Source organism: Gymnoscopelus microlampas (genome assembly GCF_963454915.1).
Source record: "Gymnoscopelus microlampas genome assembly, chromosome: 4".
Lineage (NCBI taxonomy): Eukaryota > Metazoa > Chordata > Actinopteri > Myctophiformes > Myctophidae > Gymnoscopelus > Gymnoscopelus microlampas.
In genome coordinates, this window is record NC_139941.1 from 38,241,630 (window position 1) to 38,261,778 (window position 20,149).

The following is a 20,149-nucleotide window of genomic DNA, read 5'->3' on the forward strand; positions in this document are numbered from 1 at the left end:
TGTTGCACATAGTATCGTGCAAGAAATTAAATCAAGCCCTTAACAGTCATTATTTAATTGCAAGCTTTTTCTCCCACACCACGCCTATTAATTCAAATACTTTCTTATATGTGATGGACTTATTAAATATTATTTGAATACATTTTACAATGGTATTTTATTACTCTCCGCCAGGAGAGTATTGTTATCACTGCGTTTTCACTTTCTAAACATGACACACCGATTGGTCAAGCCTCACGTGACACGTGAAATACTGTGATCTGATTGGCTAGTGACGCCACCGGGCCTATATATACATGGCATCACTCTGACAGTGTCTCCGCCACTGTCAGAGTGAGGTAAGACGGGAACCATGAAATGGCTGCATGGCTGATACATAATTGGCAGATAGGACAGATAGGACATTTATATAGACAGGAGGGATATGACATAGGACACTTATACAGACAGGAGGGATAGGACACTCACACAGACAGAACGGAAGAGGACACTTACCCAGACAGGTTGGATAGGACACTTACATATACAAGAGGGATAGCGACCTATAAATACATGTGTCACTGTGATAAGCCAGATTCCAATACCGAAAATCCGGCCACTAGCTCACTCCCAGACCTTCGAACCGGAAGTAGTCAAGTAGTCGCGGTCCAATTGTTCCTATCTGTCTTATTGGACAGATAGGACAGATAGGACACTTATATAGACAGGAGGGATATGACACTTACATAGACAGGACGGATAGGACAGGAGGGATAGGACACTTACACAGAATGAACGGAAGAGGACACTTACCCAGACAGGATGGATAGGACACTTACATATACAAGAGGGATAGCGACCTTCGCGACCTTCGAACCAACACAAGTCTTCTGGCGGAGAGTTGTGCTCCGAGGAGCACTTTTTCTAGTTCTATTTACATTTATTCTATTTACATTTTTAAACATTTTCCCATGGACCACCTGCAGGCCTAATTATGCCATGGACCACTATAGTAGTCCGTGGACTATTGATGCAGACATGGGATGCATAGAAAGTGTTACCAAAGCACTAATCTTAGTCCATCCCCACCCAACACAACAGTGGTCCCCAGGTTGATTCTTAGTCAGGGTGGTGGTCCCTGGTTCACAATCACAATTAGACTACCACCACACAATAGTGCTTTAACCAAAAACATATCACTTGTCTTTACCTTACCTTTAAACCAATTTTGTTTCACTTAACATTCTGAGACGCAACTGAAACACGCAGTTAAATCCACACCATGGCATAGACCATTGGTTCTCAAAGTGGGGTCTGGGGACCCCCAGGGGTCCTTGAGGGGGTTCCAGGGGTCCCCAGATAATTGATGAATAGTTAGGAACCAAATGTGGTTGTAACTCTGAGAGTAGGCTACAAACCAAATGAGAGTGTACAAACCTAATGAGAGTGTACAAAGAGCGTACAAACCAAATGGACCAGTTTCATTTGTACACTCTCAGAGTTATGGTGGTCCCATGGTCTAATGCAGGAAAGTGGGGTCCTATATCTGCTATTTTCAAAACATCTTGACATTCTTTGAAAATGTCTGAACATGAAAATGTTCACACCACAAATCTTTTATGGGGGGTCCCCCCCATACAAGTTTTGCGGTGTGAAGGACTACTTGGCACAGAACCTTTTCAGATGGGGGTCCGCGGCCAAATACACATTGATTTAGGGGTCCAGGCTTGACATGAAAAAGTTTAAGAACCAGCCATATAGACTGATCCATCCATACCAATAGTTATAAAGTGACGTCAGGGAAAGTGTCCAGGTCCAGCGTTGCAGTGAGACGCTGTGGGCACGTGGTACCGGGTGGATCTACCACACAGTACTGGGAGGCAGCGCAATCTAAAGAAAAATCGGGTGACCTACATTTCGTTCAGGTAAGATAAGCACCGATTACCTTTTGCATGTCCTGTTGTTCCTGTGTTAAACTCTTAAATAGCATAGATCATCAAGTATTCGAGACTTTACTTTTCAACTCCCTATAGCATACACATCGTTTATTATTGCAGCCAGGCGGCGTCTCCCGTTCTGTCGCTGAGACATCTTTGTGTTGAATGCATCCTGAAGTTGAGTGAAATTAATGTATTTTCATTATAATGAACGAGTTCAGCACTCAGAGGAAAAGATCCATTCCACACCGACAGCAACAAAAGCCAACACTGCGCTGCCAATATCAGTAAAGTTTAATTGTGATGAAAACAAAGATAATGTCTCAAGTCGTCTATTATGGACGACTTGACTTGAGACATATCTTTGTTTTATGTGGTACTTAAGAGAGAGCCACCGGAGGATATGGGGGCATTTGTATACGTCTGCGTTTGTTGAAAAGTTGAGCATAGCTCTGTGATTGTTTTTGTTTTTTTCTTTCTTCCCTGAACCAACCAAGATAATTACTAGTTGGAACTCGTGGCGGTTGGCTAGAAGGATACTCTGTTCTCTGTTTAGTTCTGCAGGGTTCCTTCAACCCATCTCGTTTGTTCCCTTGAATCAGTGGTGAAAAAAGTACTTGAATGTTGTACTTATAAGTAAAAGTATCAATACTGCAATGTAGAAATAGTCTGTTGCAAGTAAAAGTCCGGTAACCAACATTTACTTGAGTTAAGTACAAAAGTATTGGTATCAAAATATAGCCTACTTAAACTAAACTACCAAAAGTAAAAGTACTTATTATGCAGAAAATAACAGATCAACGCGTTGCATCGCCATGCATTGTGAGCTTGTAGATCGGCTATTTTCAAATAGCCAAAGTTTAAATAGGGCTGAAGTGGTTAATGTATGTTTTGCCTCTGAGAGTTGTGGAGTAGAAGTAAAAGTATTGAAAATGGGAAATACTCAAGTAAAGTAAAAGTACCTCCAAATTGTACATAATTACAGTACTTGAGTACATTTACTTAGTTACTTTCCATCACTGCCTTGGATAATGTATTTTGCTTGAGATCTATATCCGTTATGTAGCCTATATCTTTCCCTTTCCCAACTTGGACCACCAACATGTTTAAGTGTGTCCATGTGTGGATTGAATGCACGCCTGAATTGGCATTCCCCATGTCTCCCAACAGAGCATAAATGACAATAATATAGCTACAGCTACAGTAGGGCAAACAGCAGACATCTGAAGGCTGTGCTGTGTACTCAGCCATCCAGGCAGTCTATCTGCCCCACTGCACAAAAACACTCTGTCATTCAAGTGCTCCTTTCTTTATTTTTTCCCCCCTAAAAATGTTTTTCAAGGTTCTTCTCTATAAAACTTTTTCATGTCAAGGACCCCCAAAATGATATGCATTTGGCCGCGGACCCCCATCTCAAAATATTTTGTGCCAGCAGGGACCCCCCAGAAGCAAAGATTTGTACAAAAAAAATGATGATCTTGTATATCTGCTATTTTTTAAAAGACATATAAAATGATTGTGATGCTATACAAACTAATTATGGCCCCGAGGCTGGTACCCCCTCAAGGACCCCTGTGGGTCCCCAGACCCCACTTTGAGAACCACTGCTCTAAAACATCAATGTGCTTCTAATCATGCAGAAAGATTTTGAAACTGTTGTAGGCTATGGCTATAGACCCCTTAACAGACGACGTCACACTGATAAGAACCAGTATGCGTGCAACCAGTATGCGCTAAATGAAACCCATTCTATCAGGTCTCGCCAGGACGTGCCACACTAGCCAACACACAAGAGGGGTTTGGGGTGTGCTGAAACTAGCGCACCCCGAAACAACAGGTTGGAAATTGATTGCGTGAAACAATCACCTGCGCATCCAGTCTCAATGTTAGTAAACAATTAATTGGTCTATTCCACTACAATGACAGCCAAAGCTGTTCTAAATTCAGAAATGCAACGCCTTAGTTTTCAGTGCATTTCATACAGGTGTATATTATGATATGTTATGACCAATAAAATATTATGACCATGAAAGACTGTCTTTTAATTGAGCTATTAGGCTGCTCTTCCAGGGCCAGGAGTGACGTGTTCTCATTCCTCTCCATCTCGGCTCTTTGTATCACAAGCCCTTATTGTGACCGAGTATGTCTGTGTTCTTCATGCTTCATTTGGGAAAAAACAGTGCCATTTCAGTCCCACATCCCCTTGCTCATTCCCTCCCCATCCTCACGTGTCCCCCTGTGCTCTCCTCATCTCTTCTCAGACCATTCTGTTCACTGGGCACATGGAAAGAGTTCATTGCTCTGGGTCTGTGTTGGTGTGGGTACTAAACAATGTCACATTGTCCCTCCCCATAAACCACCCCCTCTTCACCTCACTACCTCCTGTAGTTTCTTTTGTCAGGGATAACATTTCCACTCATTTTGCTTTTACCAGAGAGATTCCCTAAGCTACTGTGCTGTGTTTGCACTGTTCATGTGATTCATATATATATATTTTTTAGTGGCAGCGTTTTCCTTCTGATCATTAAAAGTGGAATAAGTACTACGTGACCTTGGCTCAAGCAGGAGACCAACCTTACTAGTCATCTTGGGTGTCAGGTTTGTGTAGGTATGTAGAAGTGTGGAGGGCTGAAAGCATTTTGTTTTAATTCATTTTACCAGTTAATTCAGATCATTTATTGCCACACAGATCCTGATTGAAAGCAATTGTTGTGCTTGCATTTTTACGTTGTTTAGATTTGTGAGGGTGTCTGGAATGGTGAAAACATATACTTCTGTTTTAATCATTGTGAAAGATTACCTGCCATACAGGTTCTTATCGAAACCTAATTGTTTGATTGACAGGGTAAGCCATGGTGTTGTTTTTTTTGTGCCATACAGAATTTTTGCTAGGTTCTCAGCTCTGTCTCTACTTGTCAGCAGGGGTGAAGTGCACAGACATGTAAACTGCCACTGGGAAGTATTTGCCATTTCCCTGGAAACAGCAGGATGGCGTTTTATAGCACCTTTTAAAATGAGCCTCACCAAGTATTCAGACTGGGGAATCTATGTCACACTTTAGAGGTGGCTTGTGTGCTGGGACAAACATACACTTTAACCACAGGTTTTATTTAATCACAATTTAAACATGTACAAGCATTCTATTACAAGGTGTGTGAAGCTGTTACATTATTGGGGTTATACAATCATTTGTAGCATTGTGAAATTATAGCCTACCCACAGGAAATTCAGGAATGTCTAGGATGCTCATTGGTGTCTATTACAATTTCTAAAGGTAGAAATTTTGCTTGGTGACTGTTGTAGAAAATGTAGCTTCAAAAGTCTCTGTTATTCTTCTTTCTCTGGGCTCTGATAGGGAGTAAGTGCTTTGAGCACAATAGTGCCTGTCTAGCCCTGACAATAGCCATTATGAATGGAAGCGAGGGAGGAAGGGGTGATAGCACATTCGGGCAGATAAAAGGAGAGAAATGGGCTGCTACAGCAGGGGATATTCTTCTCACAATGAAGCATCATTTTTTCCCCCATGTGCCACATCTCAAAAGACCATTCATTCCCATGTTATATACCTAAAAGGATCCATGTCGATCCTCATTTGCATTGCTGGTCCAACAGGTGCAAAGTGGCAAGTTAAACGTTTTTAGTTCACATAACTCAAAGCATCATGAGGATTATAAATGTGTTGAGGAAGTGTGGCATTTGCTTCATTCATCTTTTCCAAGGATAAGGAAGTGGGGCAAGATTGGCCTGGGAGAGAGAGGAGAAGGGAGGGACATCACTCTCTACCCCCTCTTCTTTTAAGGAGGGGGAGAGGGGGTAAACTGGGTGAGAGGTTGAGGGCTATTTGGGCAGGGGGAGGTGGTGGAGTTTTTGGGTGGGGGCATTGGCAGCTGGAGAGGGTTGTATTTATTTGTTGGTGGATCAATTTACGTGCCCCAATCAAATTAAAGTGCATTGGGGCAATTTTGGGGGGCAAATGTGTGGGATAGGCAAGAATAAAAGCAAAAATTGTGTGTGTGAATGAACAGTGAAGGTAATTAAAAAGTTTGTTGTGATGTCGTTGGATGCTTTCCCAGTTTTTCTTCCTGAAACATTACGTTTTTTTGGGGAGCGTGAACTATTAAATCTCTGGCACAGACCTACGGGGCGGAACTACAGGCTATGAGCCATCGCGCCATCCCTCCCCCTCACCCCATCTTACCAACCACCAACCCCACACTACTGTACACGGCTGCAACTCAAACTCCTCTCAACCTTGTTCGTTCTCTTGTCCCATCTTTGTTGGGACGACAAAGCAGCGGTACAACATGACTGAGAGTAACCTCAGCGCCTGTTTCTGTTAAGCCAATCATGGTTACTTCCTGATGCCCCCCCCTTCCCAGTTTACTGGCCAGGCCTTTTCTTTTCTCTCCTGAGTCCCCCACTCTGCCAAGCCTGTGGCCCAGGGTTGTTCAGCTAGGCATTGAAACAGAATCAGAACAGGGCTGTGTGTTACTGTAACAAAAGGGGGCAGGTTGTTTTATTCCTATGCCTTATCAAGCTGGGTTGTTCTGCAGAGTTGAGATGGTGATGAAACGTATATGTGAGGCAGTGTACAAATGCTGTCTTTTCATGAAATGTTTTTCCCTTGACAATTGTGAAAAGAATGTATTATTGAACCACTTTTTTTTTTACAGCAATATGTTTCAAGCGCTGTAATGACTACATTACGTTACAGATGAATTAGATAGGCTGGTACCGTGTTTGTATGCCGTTTGTGTCCGTGGACGTACTGACAAGTAGGAATTTTGTTAACCAGTTAATGGTATGGGCATACAATAGTCAAGGTTCATTCTTTGTGCTGTAGCCTATTTCCTTCAGCAAAGCATCTTTTTTTGTTTTTTTTACTTCACCATACAATGACACTTTTGTGCATAATTCTCAGCAACAGTGAGCAGAGTCTTTGAAAGCACTACCGGTATATAATTGCCTCCCGTTTCACTGGAGTCCATTATCCACGTCATTCATTCATCACACTGCCCCCTCCCCTCTGTCTCCCCTGTCTCTCTGTCTTCCCCCCTCTCAGTTATGCATTTTCAAGAGTGGTTACGATCAATTCGTGCCAACGGTGGAATTAAAGTGCCGGAATCTGAGGACATCTGGAGTCTTCTTCCCTCTTTCCCTCTGTCTTCTTTCTCTCTCTCCTCCCTCTCTCTGTCCCCGTCCTCTCTGTTAGGTATAGGGGCCCTGGCCTCACTTACTGCTTACTGGCTGGTGACACGTCCTCGACCCATGCGTCCCCCCTGTGATCTACAAGCCCAGTCTGTGGCTGTCCAGGTGAGTGGATCATGGTTCTGATCTTGGTTCCATACCAGCCTCTATAGTCTCTATACACAGTGAAATTCAAGTGTTCATCAAAGAGTGTACAAATGTACCAGTATGGCTCATTTAACAAAAACATTATATACAGAATTGTTTTCTGGCTTCTTTTTATGTTTATCTTAATATTTTGAATAAATAGCAGTAAATGATATACTGTTGATTCAGTTTGATGCACCAAACTCACCGGGGCAAATTCCTTGTACTTCCTTGTATGTGTAAACATACCTGACAAAAAAAGAGAACTCCGATTCTAATCTGAATCTGTTGTGAATATTACAGTAGGCCTGATCATGTTCAGTATACTTAACTGTGCGCACCGAAAATTGCTGATCTTGTGATCTTGCAGATCCGCTATTTCCGGTGTGCAACACTATGCGCAACCAAGTATAACTCAGGCTTTATACCTCTGCTGTGTGACATTTTTCAAAAAGGGTGAAGTCGCATAATAAACATTTTTGTTTTTTGGGTGTTTGTTATAGGGAGAGCCCAGCTGTAGACGTTCTGCACTTCTTAAGGATGACTCACTGTTAGAATTTTACTATGATGACACCAGGACTGCGTATGACATGTTCCAGAGAGGCCTGAGGATTGCTGGTAAGCTGCTGTGCTTCGGCAGAAGTCGGGGTGGGGGGTGGTGTGACATCCCTCCGGACGGAGGGATGTCACACATTGGTGACATCCCTCTATTTGTGTCGTTATTGCAGAATAACCGATTAAGAAATAGATTTGTATCTATGTCGTAAATACTTTGGATTAATAGCTTTTTTTAAACTAAATTACATGCATGTTGTGACCCCCAGGAAATGGCCCATGTCTAGGTTTCAGGAAGCCAGGGCAGCCCTATGAGTGGATTCCCTACACAGAGGTCTGCCAGATATTCGTTATTTTGATACACAAGTATCACAGAGGTTTTATATAACACTGTTCCTCACTGATGATCCTGCTATTTCAGGTGGCTGAGCAAGCACAGGTGCTGGGTTCTGGGCTGCTGGCCAAAGGCTGCCAGCCGAACCCGGAGCAGTTTGTTGGAATATTTGCACAGAACAGGCCAGAGGTACACAACATTATGCCCATTCTATTTATTTTTATTTTTATATTTGTTCCCACACACTGGGTGGTTACTTTTGAGTTTTAGAATATATTTTTGGTTATGGCATGTAAGGTCATCTCTGCCTACCAGCTGCATCGCTGGTAGGCAGTTAAGAGTGCAGCTTAAATGAGTCGTTTAAGTTTTCACAGACCATCTAGCTTACATTCTTTTGTTTGCAACTTTGCATACCTCAATAGGAGTTCATCAACAGTCAACTACCTGTTGTTTTGCCTATTTTTAATTATCACTTTCGAGGGGGGTAAAACACCCTGAGGGCAAGGTGAGAAAAGTAATTATGTCATACCAAAAAGGACCACAGAATTGACCTGATTTCTTGTTTTAAAAAAAGTAGACAGTGAAGTGAAACATGATTGGTCCTTCTTCTCAGTCATGGCTCTGTGGCAGCAGAACAATCTACCCAATAATGTATTGTACCACGTCATTTTGATTTACTCAACATCAACCGTATTATGGTTTTGAAAAAAGGACTGTTAAATTCTTTTAAAAACTATTAATAATGATTCATGTTTGCGGCCAAAGCTCTGTACTATTTCAAACTCTTGATGTACTCCGATGTAGTGATGCTCCTGTTGACTCTGGCATGAAACAAACTTACCAGCAATTGCTATTCTCCCGCCTGCAACTGTCTGACATGGTGAAAATTAAAATAACATACTGTAGACCCACATCCTTATGAACCAATATTTAAGCCAGAGGAAAAGATGATAATTTTGCTTTTGTGACTTTTTTTGTTTTTTGAGCGTTTTGTTGACCTTCAGGTCAAAAGTCGACCTGCGCATCCCTACTACACAGTACACAGTTATGATATGAGACAGGAAGTGAGTCTAACCGTGTTACTCTGTCTCCATCTATTGGCAACAGTGGATCATTTCAGAGCTGGCCTGTTACAGCTACTCTATGGCAGTGGTGCCTCTATATGAGACGCTGGGGTTGGAAGCAATGGTTCACATACTCAACCTAGGTAAGACAACCCCCTGAAAGCACCACCAATGAAATTCAATGTGATATTTATTGTCTTTGGGCGAGCAATTAAAATACTCACTGTCACTGTACATCAGTGTGACATTATTGCAAGTTAAGTACAACTGTTAATCATTGTCCACTTTTAGCGGAGATCGCCTTGGTGATCTGTGATAAGGAGGAGAAGGCTACAGCCCTTTTGGAGAACAAGGAGAAGGGGGACACTCCCACCCTGTCCTGTCTGGTGCTTTTCAACGACTTCAGTGATGCCTTACTGGACAGGGGAAAGAAGTGTGGAGTGGAGATTTTGCACCTATCACAGCTCATGGTGAGCGATACATAAGAACTCGGTTATGTAACAAACACAGAGGTTGTAGAGCTTCTATGCTCAATAGTTCTCTTCTCACGGCACTGGGTATGGCATGTTTTTCACTAAAATGGTTGTAGTCAAGGCATATTGTTTGCTGCCGTGTATTTTGTGGTTGCTTTCAAGAAACATCAAAGATACAAAGAGTGTTTAAGATTATAATGCTTTAGTACAGTGTAAACAGGATATAAAAGGAACAGTGGCCTTGAGTCGGATTTGAGCCCTTAACATTGTGATTATGTCGACAGTTGTCAGCATTCTTTACAGGTTGACCAGGGTACCTCAAAGATATCAGCTGTTGTCAGTGTAGCCAGCGGTAGGTCCTGAAGCCTGTCAAATACTTGAATTGCTGTATAACCTATATAATCCTATATATTAGCTAATGGGAGGGTGGGCCGCCGGCAGGCGGACCACAGCCACATCACTCTGACATAACCATAAACAAACCCGATACGGCCATATATAGGCATGTCATTATGACCGGTTGTCCAGAGCCACAGATCCGACCGCTAAGCCCATATATGGTCATGTGCATACTGCATATATGGGACCAACCAACTTCAAACTCGTCGCTCACATCGGCAAGGACTCAAGAGAGTGCGGTTCCCACCGTTGAGTAGTTTGGATATGCGGTCCGACAAATATGTCCATACGTAATTATATAGGCATATATTAGATATCCAGTTGTCCAGAACAACAAATCCAACGGATATGCCCATATATGGCCATGACAATGTATGGGCATATACTGATGACATCAGGAATCTCCATATATGGGCTTAAAAGGGATACAGGTAGACAGACAGATACAGAGATCTCCATATATGGGCACAAAAGGGACACAGACAGAAGGGTGCAACGGGTACTCTGAAAAATCCCCCATCACTATGACTCAGACATAGCGGTTGGATCTGCAGTGCGACGTAAGTGTGAGGGCTGCATAGCGGCCCGAACCTCTAGTACTGTAATATGGCAAACTAAATTATTTACTCTGCCTTACGTGATTGATTCAAACAATTTAATTATAACTTAAAACCTTTCTTTTCCCATCGTAGGATATGGGACGGCAGAACCTCAAAGATCCTGTGGTGAGTTTACCGCCTCTCACCAGCTATGTTGCTGCATCAAAAAGGATCCAATAAATATGTAATTAGCCTTTAAATACAAAGGAAGCAGATTTTCTCATTAGCCGTCTCGCAAAAGATGTCTTAAGCCTTCAGTTTTTGCTGAGGATTAAACCAGAAGTGTATGGAAGCCTTTTGTCGTGTTCATATTCATGTTTTTTTGTATTGCTGTTTACTTGCAGCCGCCCCAACCTCAGGATCTGGCTGTAGTGTGCTTCACCAGTGGAACCACAGGTACCGAGCATTTCATAAAGTCTCCCCATAATTACGCTTCTGGTCCTTAACTCTTGAGGTCACTTGCGTTGTTAGAAAAGCGTCCATCAAACGCCTACTAACAACCGCTCATTATGGCATGGCTATATAGTCTTCCATTGCCACACAGGCCACTGCAGTAATGCCTTGTTTATTTATCCAGGGAAGCCTAAGGGAGCCATGATCACCCACGGCAACATCGCCTCCAACACCTCCTCTGTTATTAAGATCCTGGAGGTCTGTCTGCACGACATCCTCATTCCCTAATTGAAAACAGCTTCACGGCTACATTCAGTTCATCTCATTTCTCTGTCACCATCTACACTAGTCTCCATACGTTCTCTCTCTCCCTGCTGTGTGTAATGGCATGATTAATTGGATGTTTGATTGTCCTTGCAACTGGAAGGCACTTGAGCTAATTGCCTCTGTAAAATATTCTCTCATCTAATTGCTATTGTGAAAGCTAGATTATATCTGTGATTGCTATACATTACATTCGGTTTGAAAACATTTGGTTTTGCCAACGACGTGATTCAAAATATTCCCAGTTTTTATTTTTTGTTTCTTTGTCCATCCTAGGGATCATTTGTGATACAACAAGAGGACGTGTCGATCTCTTATCTCCCCCTTGCTCATATGTTTGAGAGGATGATTCAGGTAGTTTAACCTCTGTCCCCGTTTTGTGATCATCGTCAACGTGTCTGTGTATGCGTTTTTTAAATATAAATCAGACCTACCCGTCTTGCAGGTGTCCATGTTCTGCCACGGGGCCAGAGTAGGATTCTACCAAGGTGACATCTCTCTCCTCATGGATGACATTAAAACTCTCAAGCCCACCTTCTTTCCTGTAGTGCCTCGCTTGCTCAACCGCATCTATGACAAAGTCAGTAAAGTAATATTTTCACCCATACTGCAGTATTATTATTTATGTATGTTGATGTATGTTTTTCCTTACTTTAAAAAAAAAACATGACAAATGCCACCGTCTCTGGGGGCACGGTGGCGCAGTCGGTAGCACTGTCGCCTCACAGCTAGAAGGTCCTGGGTTCGATTCCCGCCGGGGACGCTGTGGGCGCTGGGGGCGTGTTCTCTCCTCCGCGTCATCAGCGCCCATACCCTAGGTGGGGTTGGTGAAAGGTTCTACTCTGTGTGGAGTTTGCATGTTCTCCCCGTGTCTCCTAGGGTAGTTAATACCCTCACAAAAACACGTGGTAATCCTGGTCACTATACTGCCTCCCCCTGGTCAGCCGGGGCGCCTGATGGAGGGGAAAGGAACTGGTTGGAATAACGTGTTCCTTCCACGCGCTACGTCTAACCAGGGAAACTCCCCCCTGTCGGGTGATAAGAAGCGGCCTGCTTGCTCCTCATGCACTGAAGGAGGCATGAGCTTCAGCTTGGGCTCTCCCTAGGCTGGCAGAGGGAGAGTAGTGCCCAGGATTACATAGGCAATTGGCACTGGGTGAAAAAATATGGGTTACAAAATCGTGGGATAAAAATTATTTAAAAAAAAATATATATATATATATTCTGGACACTGGAAATTGATTTTATTTACTATGGTTAATGTAACACTGCTTTAAGCTTAATACTACATTCAGTACGTTTGTGTCGACTTGCCTGAGTAGATCCTCGGTTCAGTGACGTCTCCGCTGCGCCGAGCTGTGCTTCACTACGCTGTGCGGAGGAAGCAGGCAGAGCTTGGCAGTGGGGTTGTACGCAACAACAGTCTGTGGGACAAGCTTGTGTTCAACAGGATTCAGGTCAGTGACAGATCCAAGATTCGCCCAAGACAAGACAGTTTTGTACTGGTTTTATACTCGTATTGAAAATAGCCGACCTACAAGCCAGTGCGCCATGGATGCGATGCATTGTGGGCTTGAAGATCTGCTATTTTCAGTGTGCAACACCGTCGTATGACGGAGCTTAAGTGAAGCATTTAGAACCTTAAGAGAACAATCACAGTGGTCTGAATGACACCGTAGACCACTATCTACAACAGTATCTCTTAACCAGTTTGTTGTCAGACAATCCTTTTATCTTGTGACAATGAAGAAAGCAAGCAAGCAAACCATGTTTTTTCTTTTAAAACAATTCATTAGAGTGTAGCACAGGTGAAGCAGTATTTCAGCAAACATGCTGTAAAACGTTGTGGGACATTTACCATCGCTACAACTATATAACATCTGTATCCCACATCCCCCCTCTATTCCAGGCCAATTTGGGAGGAAATCTGCGGTTCATCCTTACAGCATCAGCGCCCATCTCCCCAACTGTGCTGTCCTTCCTCAGGGCCACTCTGGGATGTCTGATCTTTGAGGGTTACGGACAGACTGAGTGCACCGCAGGCTGCACATTCTCTATGCCGGGAGATTGGAGCGCAGGTATAGGGCCGTTGTTTGCGCAGCATCTGTGCTGAAAACGCCTCAAAAACATAAATGTTTCTGTACCCATGTTGGTCATTCAGGTCCTTAGTATGCATGTATGTATCCATGTGTGCACCAGGTCACGTTGGTGCTCCCTTGCCCTGTGCGATGGTAAAACTAGTTGACATCCCTGAGATGAGCTACTACACCAAGAACGGAGAGGGAGAGGTGAGACAGTCTTGGGAAAGGGAAAGTAATTAACATATTGTTTGAAGTAGACCATCTGTTACCTACTAACACCGTTCCTGGCTTTTCGCACCATTAGATCCTCATCAGTGGCCCCAGTGTCTTCAGGGGCTATTTGAAGGATGAGGAGAAGACAGCAGAAGCCTTGGACAGTGACGGGTGGCTGCACAGTGGGGACGTCGGCCAGTGGCTTCCAGTGAGCTGAGTGACAAATAAAGACTATTCATGATCAATGTGGTCTACTGTACTGTAAATCTAATGTCTTTAAAACCTTTCTGTCAGAACGGGACATTGCGCATCATTGACAGGAAGAAGCACATCTTCAAGCTGTCCCAGGGAGAGTATATAGCTCCAGAGAAGATAGAAAATGTCTACATGCGCTGTGTCCCGGTACTGCAGGTGTTTGTGCATGGAGATAGTTTACAGGTACTGCAGGGCTACACATGATATGCGTAATTTATTAGCCTTTGTGCGTAACTGTGATCCTGGGTTTCTCCAAGGTGGCATACCCAGTTCAGTTTCCCACAGCATTGCATGCTTGGTGCGGCAGTAGATTAAAAACCGGATAGAAAAGACACCTTCATGTGTGTAAATCTGCAGCCATGCCAATCAAGAAAAAGTATCGGAAGCTGAACCAGGTGTGCCAGCTAGTTTGGGAAACCCAGGACTACAGTTACGCACAGAGCCTATTCACATTTTAAATGGTCTTATGAAAATGTCTGAAACCATTTGACTTTATTTTGTATTACATGCTGTCAGTCTCATCTAATCGGCATCGCTGTGCCCGACCCAGAAGTATTCACCGAGTGGGCCAAGGAGAGAAGATTTGCGGGATCATATGAAGAACTGTGTCAGAATCCAGTATGTCATCACCTCTTTGTGCACCAAGTCTGTTAGACTTTCACTGGCGCTGTATGAATTTCTAAACTGAATGTTTGTTCTTCAAACAGGATGTAAAGAAGGCAGTATTAGAGGACATGACAGCTGTAGGGAAGGAAGCAGGGCTGAAGTCTTTTGAACAGGTGAGGAATTGCAAACAACATTGTTCACACCTAGAACAAAGATAGCATGACATTGTCATCATAATCTCACGTGTGTCTGTAGTTACATACATGGTGCCCTGACATTCATCTCATGAGCCTTTCAAGGAGTGTTGCTATTAGCGTTGGTGCAAGTCATATTGACACTTATTATAATTTTAAAATACATCACATTTGTCGAGTGAAGGGGCAACGCGAAATTATGTGACAACAGCGCGTTTTGTGGTTCAACTAGATGATGCCTAGTTGTGACTTCACTGATAAATAAATCCACGATATCTTTATCAAGGCTCTTTAACAGAAATGTCCAAGCTATACAGACCAAGATGTTAACAGTGTTGTTGTCCACCTCTCTTCATTTACCTCCTTTCAGGTGAAGGACCTTTACTTGCACCCAGACATGTTTAGTGTTGCCAATGGCCTCCTCACGCCCACTTTGAAGAGCAGACGTATTGACATTCGCAGAGTCTTCCAGGAACAGATCACAAGCATGTACAACAAGAAGGCCACATAGAATTCCGCTCATAAATCCACCATCACCAAGGTTGTCAATCAATGGACAAAAAAAAGTAGGGCAGAGGACAGAATAATAGTTCAAATACCTTACAATTGGCTCGTGCCTTAATCAAAATATACAATCAGTTATATTTTGGGGTATTGATATTCCCTCCTGAAAACTCACGAGTCCGTCCATCTTCATCACACTTATGTGCATTAACACTTTACGTACCATAGACACCGAGAAATAACAATGAATGGGACCAAAACCATTTATTTTGAGAATTATAGAAAGACTCCTAATGCACAATTGTTGTAGCGCTGAGATTATTGGACAAGCTTGTATATAGATAGGTTTCTGAATCACAGTCCTGCCGTGACTATTTCACAACATTACTTCAGTGGCAACTGGCAAATTGTACTTAAAAATACACATTTTATGATTATGAAGTTATAGAGGTACGTTGCATTTTGTTGACAATGTGCAAGTCTGATCATTCCTGTTCACTCTACCTTACATCTAGGAAGGTGTTTGAAAGGGACACCGTTATGTTTCCTTTAATACCATTGATAGAACTTGGATCAAATACATTTGTAAATGGAATACAAGGGTTGAACTGTAAATATTAAGATCAGAAATTTGTTGAGAAGATGCTACTTTAACTAATTTGTTTAAGTGTCACTGAACATGAATTTTAGTTACTGTGAATGCTTGTGTGATTAAATTGCATCACTGCTGCCATTGAAAAACCTCATGAGTTTATTTCTGGTGAAACATTCCCTTGAACAGAGTTTGAGCAAAATCCTCACATGCATGAAATCTCATATATTTATATACACATTGTCTCACTACAGCACTGATGATAAAAAAAAATGGTGCTGTTAATTAATTAAGATTGTTTATTCTATAATTTGTTGTACGTGAAAAAGGACAATGCAAAATATAGTATGTAGTGTAGAGAATAGTCAAATTGATCAGAATCCTGGTATTCATAAAATATTAAAAAGCATGATAAAACCCACTCGTGTTAAATTAACAACATTTTCACTCATTAAATAACATATTCACATATTAATGTTAACAATCACTACTAACTTGAAAAACCTTCTCGATACAATTACCCAACTTTAAACAAACAGGACTTCAATGCAGAACACAGATAAAGGGCACACATTTAAAGGCATTTCCTTCAAAGAGTAATTTCATCATCCAACTCTTTTCAAGAATAAAACAATCAACTTCTTGGTGTGATATATTCCTAAGTCCACCTAACATTCGCATCCTACCGAGACATTTCCTGAAGGCAACAAGGAAGAGGAATGATGACCATACAGTTTGGTCCTAAAGCAGGGAAAACCAAAAGCTGGCTTCTCCAGCTTGATTTGATATGGCATACAGTGTGTGAAGACAGGACTCTGTAATGTCTATTAAAGTATAAAGGCCCCATCCCAATCGGAGAACCTGTAATAACAAACAATAGAACAAAGGATTCACGTTGTGAATAAACTGCAATTGTGTCAGGTGGGAGTGTTGGGTATGTTCCACTAGAGGGTGCAACCGCTTTGATTTTTGATACAGTCTAGTAATGTCACAAAGATCTCCACACATCTCCACAGATTTTTAGTTGTAATCATTCTTTTGACAGGCGAGTTGTTTTCAGGATATTCTACCAGTCAAGACAATAACGCAGGTACTTTATGTACAAATAATGTTACAAAATTCATCCTGAATACCTCAGTAAAGGAGCTTTCATGCATCATGGCACAAAGCTTAATTAGTGATTAAACCTGAGGGTTGAGTGTAGCAAATAATACAAATGTTATAATCAACACAACAGAAATCCTTCTGACCCAACACCCCAGACAGTGCACCTATCAGTCTGTTTTGACATACTGAATTCTTCTGGAACTTCAGGTTTGCTGCATTATCTGACCCCTGCACGGATTGTTTTGCTGTTGTTAACAAAGCAGGCGTGATGAAAATTATTTTCATCCTCCTTACCTACTTTGGAAACAAACACGTGCAGACATATTTGGAAATCAAGAAGTGTTACCCTGCTAATTAGTTCTGAGAAGAACTGCTTCATTCCTTTATTGGAAAATAAATAGATATATTGGCTTACGATGTAGCGCTGGGCTGATGGCTTAGTAAATGTGGCATTTCATTTGCTTCATTTGTGAGTGGCTGAGTCGAACGACAGAATGAATAGATTGGAGAAAAGAAGCAGAGCAGCGCTCCGTGGGGGGTACAGTGATTGTGTGTGTGTATGTATGCGTGCGTGCGTGCGTGTGTGGGGGAAAGGAAAGAAAGTTGTCAGTCTACCCAGGTTAAGGCCCAATGCTGTCCACATGAACTACACAGGAAACCGAAAGAGTGCAATCCATTCAGTGAAGCATGAAAGGGAGGAAAGTCGGTGTGTAGAAGCGGTCCTTCCCTTGTTAAATGTTTCCTCCTCTGTCAGTCATCAGCGACGATGGACAGAGCGCGTAGCTCACTGAGCTTGGCCTCATTCTCCTTCTCTCTCTGTTCGTCCGTCAGCCCCGCCTGGTCGATCTGATCCGTTAATTCGCTGAAGATGTTGTGCATCTCGGTGAAGTACACCACCTGAGACAAGACAAGATATAAGGGTAGTTAACAGAATGTAGAGGCTGAAACGAAAAGGAAGCGAAGCAGGAGAAACAGACCGGAGAACCCTTGGTTTCCCAATTCAGATTCTTAAAACGGCCAAAGAAATAAGAAAACCACCCTCCAATTTCATATCCAAACTATTCCAACCCACAGTGTAAACTCAGTTTGACTTTTTAACAGTTTAAGGCTGCCGGTCACACACTTCTTCAACCCTACTAACAAGAAGTGATTTGGGAGGAATAGAGGGCTCCCGTACATTATCAAACAACTCTAAGCCAAAAAGAAGCGAGCACTTTGGTGGGTAGTGACCCTGCCTTTTCTCCTCCTATCTGAACAAGCCGTGCAGAATGTTCGCTGAAAGCTTTCTTGACATATCCCACCCCTGCTTCCTCCCCTAGTTCATGAGTCAAGATCCCCAGAGAGTATGCTTTGATGATTAATAGACTTTAATCACATTACAAGACTCCACAGGAGTGGGCAGAGAATGAAAGTACTGGGAACTACAACCCCTTGAAACCCTCCAAAACCACCACCACACACCTCAATATTTATTCACATAATCATGTATAACCTAGTGCTCTTTTTTCCCAATTTCTCCCCAATTTAGTCATTGCCAATCCCCCCCACGTTTGTATAGTCCCTGTCACTGCCAGCCCCTACTGTTTGGCCTGGGAAGGGTGTAGACAACCGCGTGTATTCTCTAATACACATGGAGTTGCCAGTCGCTTCTTTACCGAACATGAGGAGTTCTCACAAGGAAGGTTTAGCATGTGTGGAGGAACACGCAATCCCTTCCTGTTCTGCTCCGAACACGCACCCTGACCAACCTCGCTGGTGCAGTGACAGAGTACGCCCTCCCCTGCTGGCTTCCCACCCGCAAACATAGCCAATTGTTTGCGGGTCCCGGCCAACCTGGAAGCAGTGGAATCCAACCTGTCTCCATGTTGGTTGGCAGGAACTCCCTGCATCACCTCTACAGTGCTCTTACGGCGGTATTGGTCACTCATTTGGTATTGCGCCTGTGTTGTACTGTAAGCTGAGGAGGGTGAACACCGGTAGATGCTAGCAGAAGAGATTTTTAGCAATAAGCTGAGTTATGAAATCAGAATAATGGCTAGTTCAACCTGGAAAGAAAAATATACTGCTCTTCAACCCTTGCACCACTAATACATTTGGCAGAATTACTGGAGAAAAATCCCCAAAAGTCTCAACATTGAATTTCTCGCCAGCTAATGGAGGCCTTTGGGTCAGTGCTTAGTCTCAAAGTCTTTTGTGTTTATACCAAAATTTGCCACCTAAACCACATGAGTGGGCCTTGAGTATTGGGTTACTGCTGTTTGTGGGGGTAAAGTGGATCTTTTTTTTTTTTTTTCAAAAGTGGCTTGTTGAAAGGGCATCGGAAATGTCCATGCCAGTGACGATAATGTACACCAGATCAGTGTGTGTGTGGATGTCCACTTTAGCATGGAGACTCTATCACAATTAATCCAGTCATCATGGGACAACGCACAGGAAGCGACTCTGACCACCTACTGTATAAAAAAGGAACCTTTGGGTAAACCGGGGCCTTTATTTATACGACGTTTGTCAAGGCATTTTTACACACCACTGATTGCTTAATATTTATACAAAGAGTGCTGCACTGTGACTAATACGACATCTCTGAAACCTATCCCAATAAAATACAGACACAAATTATACAGGAAAGAAAAGTGTAAGCAGGGAATACATTATACCACATTGCTGGAAAAGTGCTTCAGGAAACAGATTTAAAAATTGCTGTTTCAAAGACTAATTAAATAGCATGTAGAAAACAAAGGAGAAAAACAAAAAAAACACAAAATATACACACAGCAGAGAATACACAAACTGAGTGTGACAGTGGGAATTCTGTGAAGACAAAGTCTCAATTCAGCAACATCTGTACAGGTGGACAGTTCAGGCTAGAGCAATGTGTCCCATCGACAGAGACTGGATGGGACTCCTGGTGGAGGAGCTGGAAGCCTCCTAACAAAGGCAGCCATTGTGCTTGATTCTACAGCCTTGGGGAGCTCTGCAACGCTAGCCTGGAGGAAAGGGAGTGGAGAACTACACTGAGCACGTGTGCTCGGGCCAGCGATGAGTTCCACTGGTGCACTGGCCACCCACGTGTTGCTTTGTGTGTGTGCGTGTGCGTGTGTGTGTGTGTGTGCATGCATGTGTACGCGCACGCATGTGCGTGTGTGTGTGTGTGATAGATACATGAATGAAGATGAAGTGGAAAACATGCAATAAGGGAAACATGT

At 42.8% G+C, this 20,149-nt stretch overlaps 2 protein-coding genes across 4 annotated transcripts in view; one reads left to right on the forward strand and one right to left on the reverse strand.

Moving 5' to 3' along the window:
• Nucleotides 1-1,805: 1,805 nt before the first annotated feature.
• acsl2 (acyl-CoA synthetase long chain family member 2) lies at nt 1,806-15,853 on the forward strand. 3 transcript variants are annotated; one of them, XM_084056214.1, is made up of 20 exons: nt 1,806-1,904; nt 6,979-7,229; nt 7,754-7,868; nt 8,075-8,139; nt 8,227-8,328; nt 9,247-9,346; nt 9,495-9,673; nt 10,768-10,800; nt 11,019-11,070; nt 11,252-11,325; nt 11,668-11,745; nt 11,837-11,971; nt 12,714-12,848; nt 13,301-13,469; nt 13,591-13,679; nt 13,777-13,893; nt 13,980-14,123; nt 14,457-14,558; nt 14,648-14,719; nt 15,111-15,853. In XM_084056214.1, exons 2-20 carry the CDS (start codon nt 6,981-6,983, stop codon nt 15,249-15,251), a joined length of 2,151 nt encoding a protein of 716 aa, XP_083912340.1. In that variant the 5' UTR covers nt 1,806-1,904; nt 6,979-6,980; the 3' UTR covers nt 15,252-15,853. The 3 variants fall into 3 exon arrangements, with proteins under 3 accessions (XP_083912340.1, XP_083912341.1, XP_083912342.1); XM_084056215.1 differs by lacking the exon at nt 1,806-1,904 and adding an exon at nt 4,300-4,524; XM_084056216.1 differs by lacking the exon at nt 1,806-1,904 and adding an exon at nt 4,300-4,520.
• Nucleotides 15,854-16,117: 264 nt separating this feature from the next.
• Nucleotides 16,118-20,149, reverse strand: part of bin3 (bridging integrator 3) — a 41,230-nt gene continuing 37,198 nt past the window's right edge. Inside the window, exon 9 of the mRNA XM_084056217.1 lies at nt 16,118-17,840. Within this exon, the coding sequence (XP_083912343.1) occupies nt 17,694-17,840 (147 nt within the window). The 3' untranslated portion in view covers nt 16,118-17,693. The remainder of the gene's footprint in view (nt 17,841-20,149) is intronic.

Coding starts and splice junctions, on each gene's coding strand:
- acsl2 (XM_084056214.1), top strand. CDS start 6,981: ATGCATTTTCAAGAGTGGTTACGATCAATTCGTGCCAACGGTGGAATT. Junction 12,849..13,300: donor TTGTGTTCAACAGGATTCAG/GTCAGTGACAGA, acceptor CCTCTATTCCAG/GCCAATTTGGGAGGAAATCT. Junction 14,559..14,647: donor AAGAACTGTGTCAGAATCCA/GTATGTCATCAC, acceptor TTCTTCAAACAG/GATGTAAAGAAGGCAGTATT.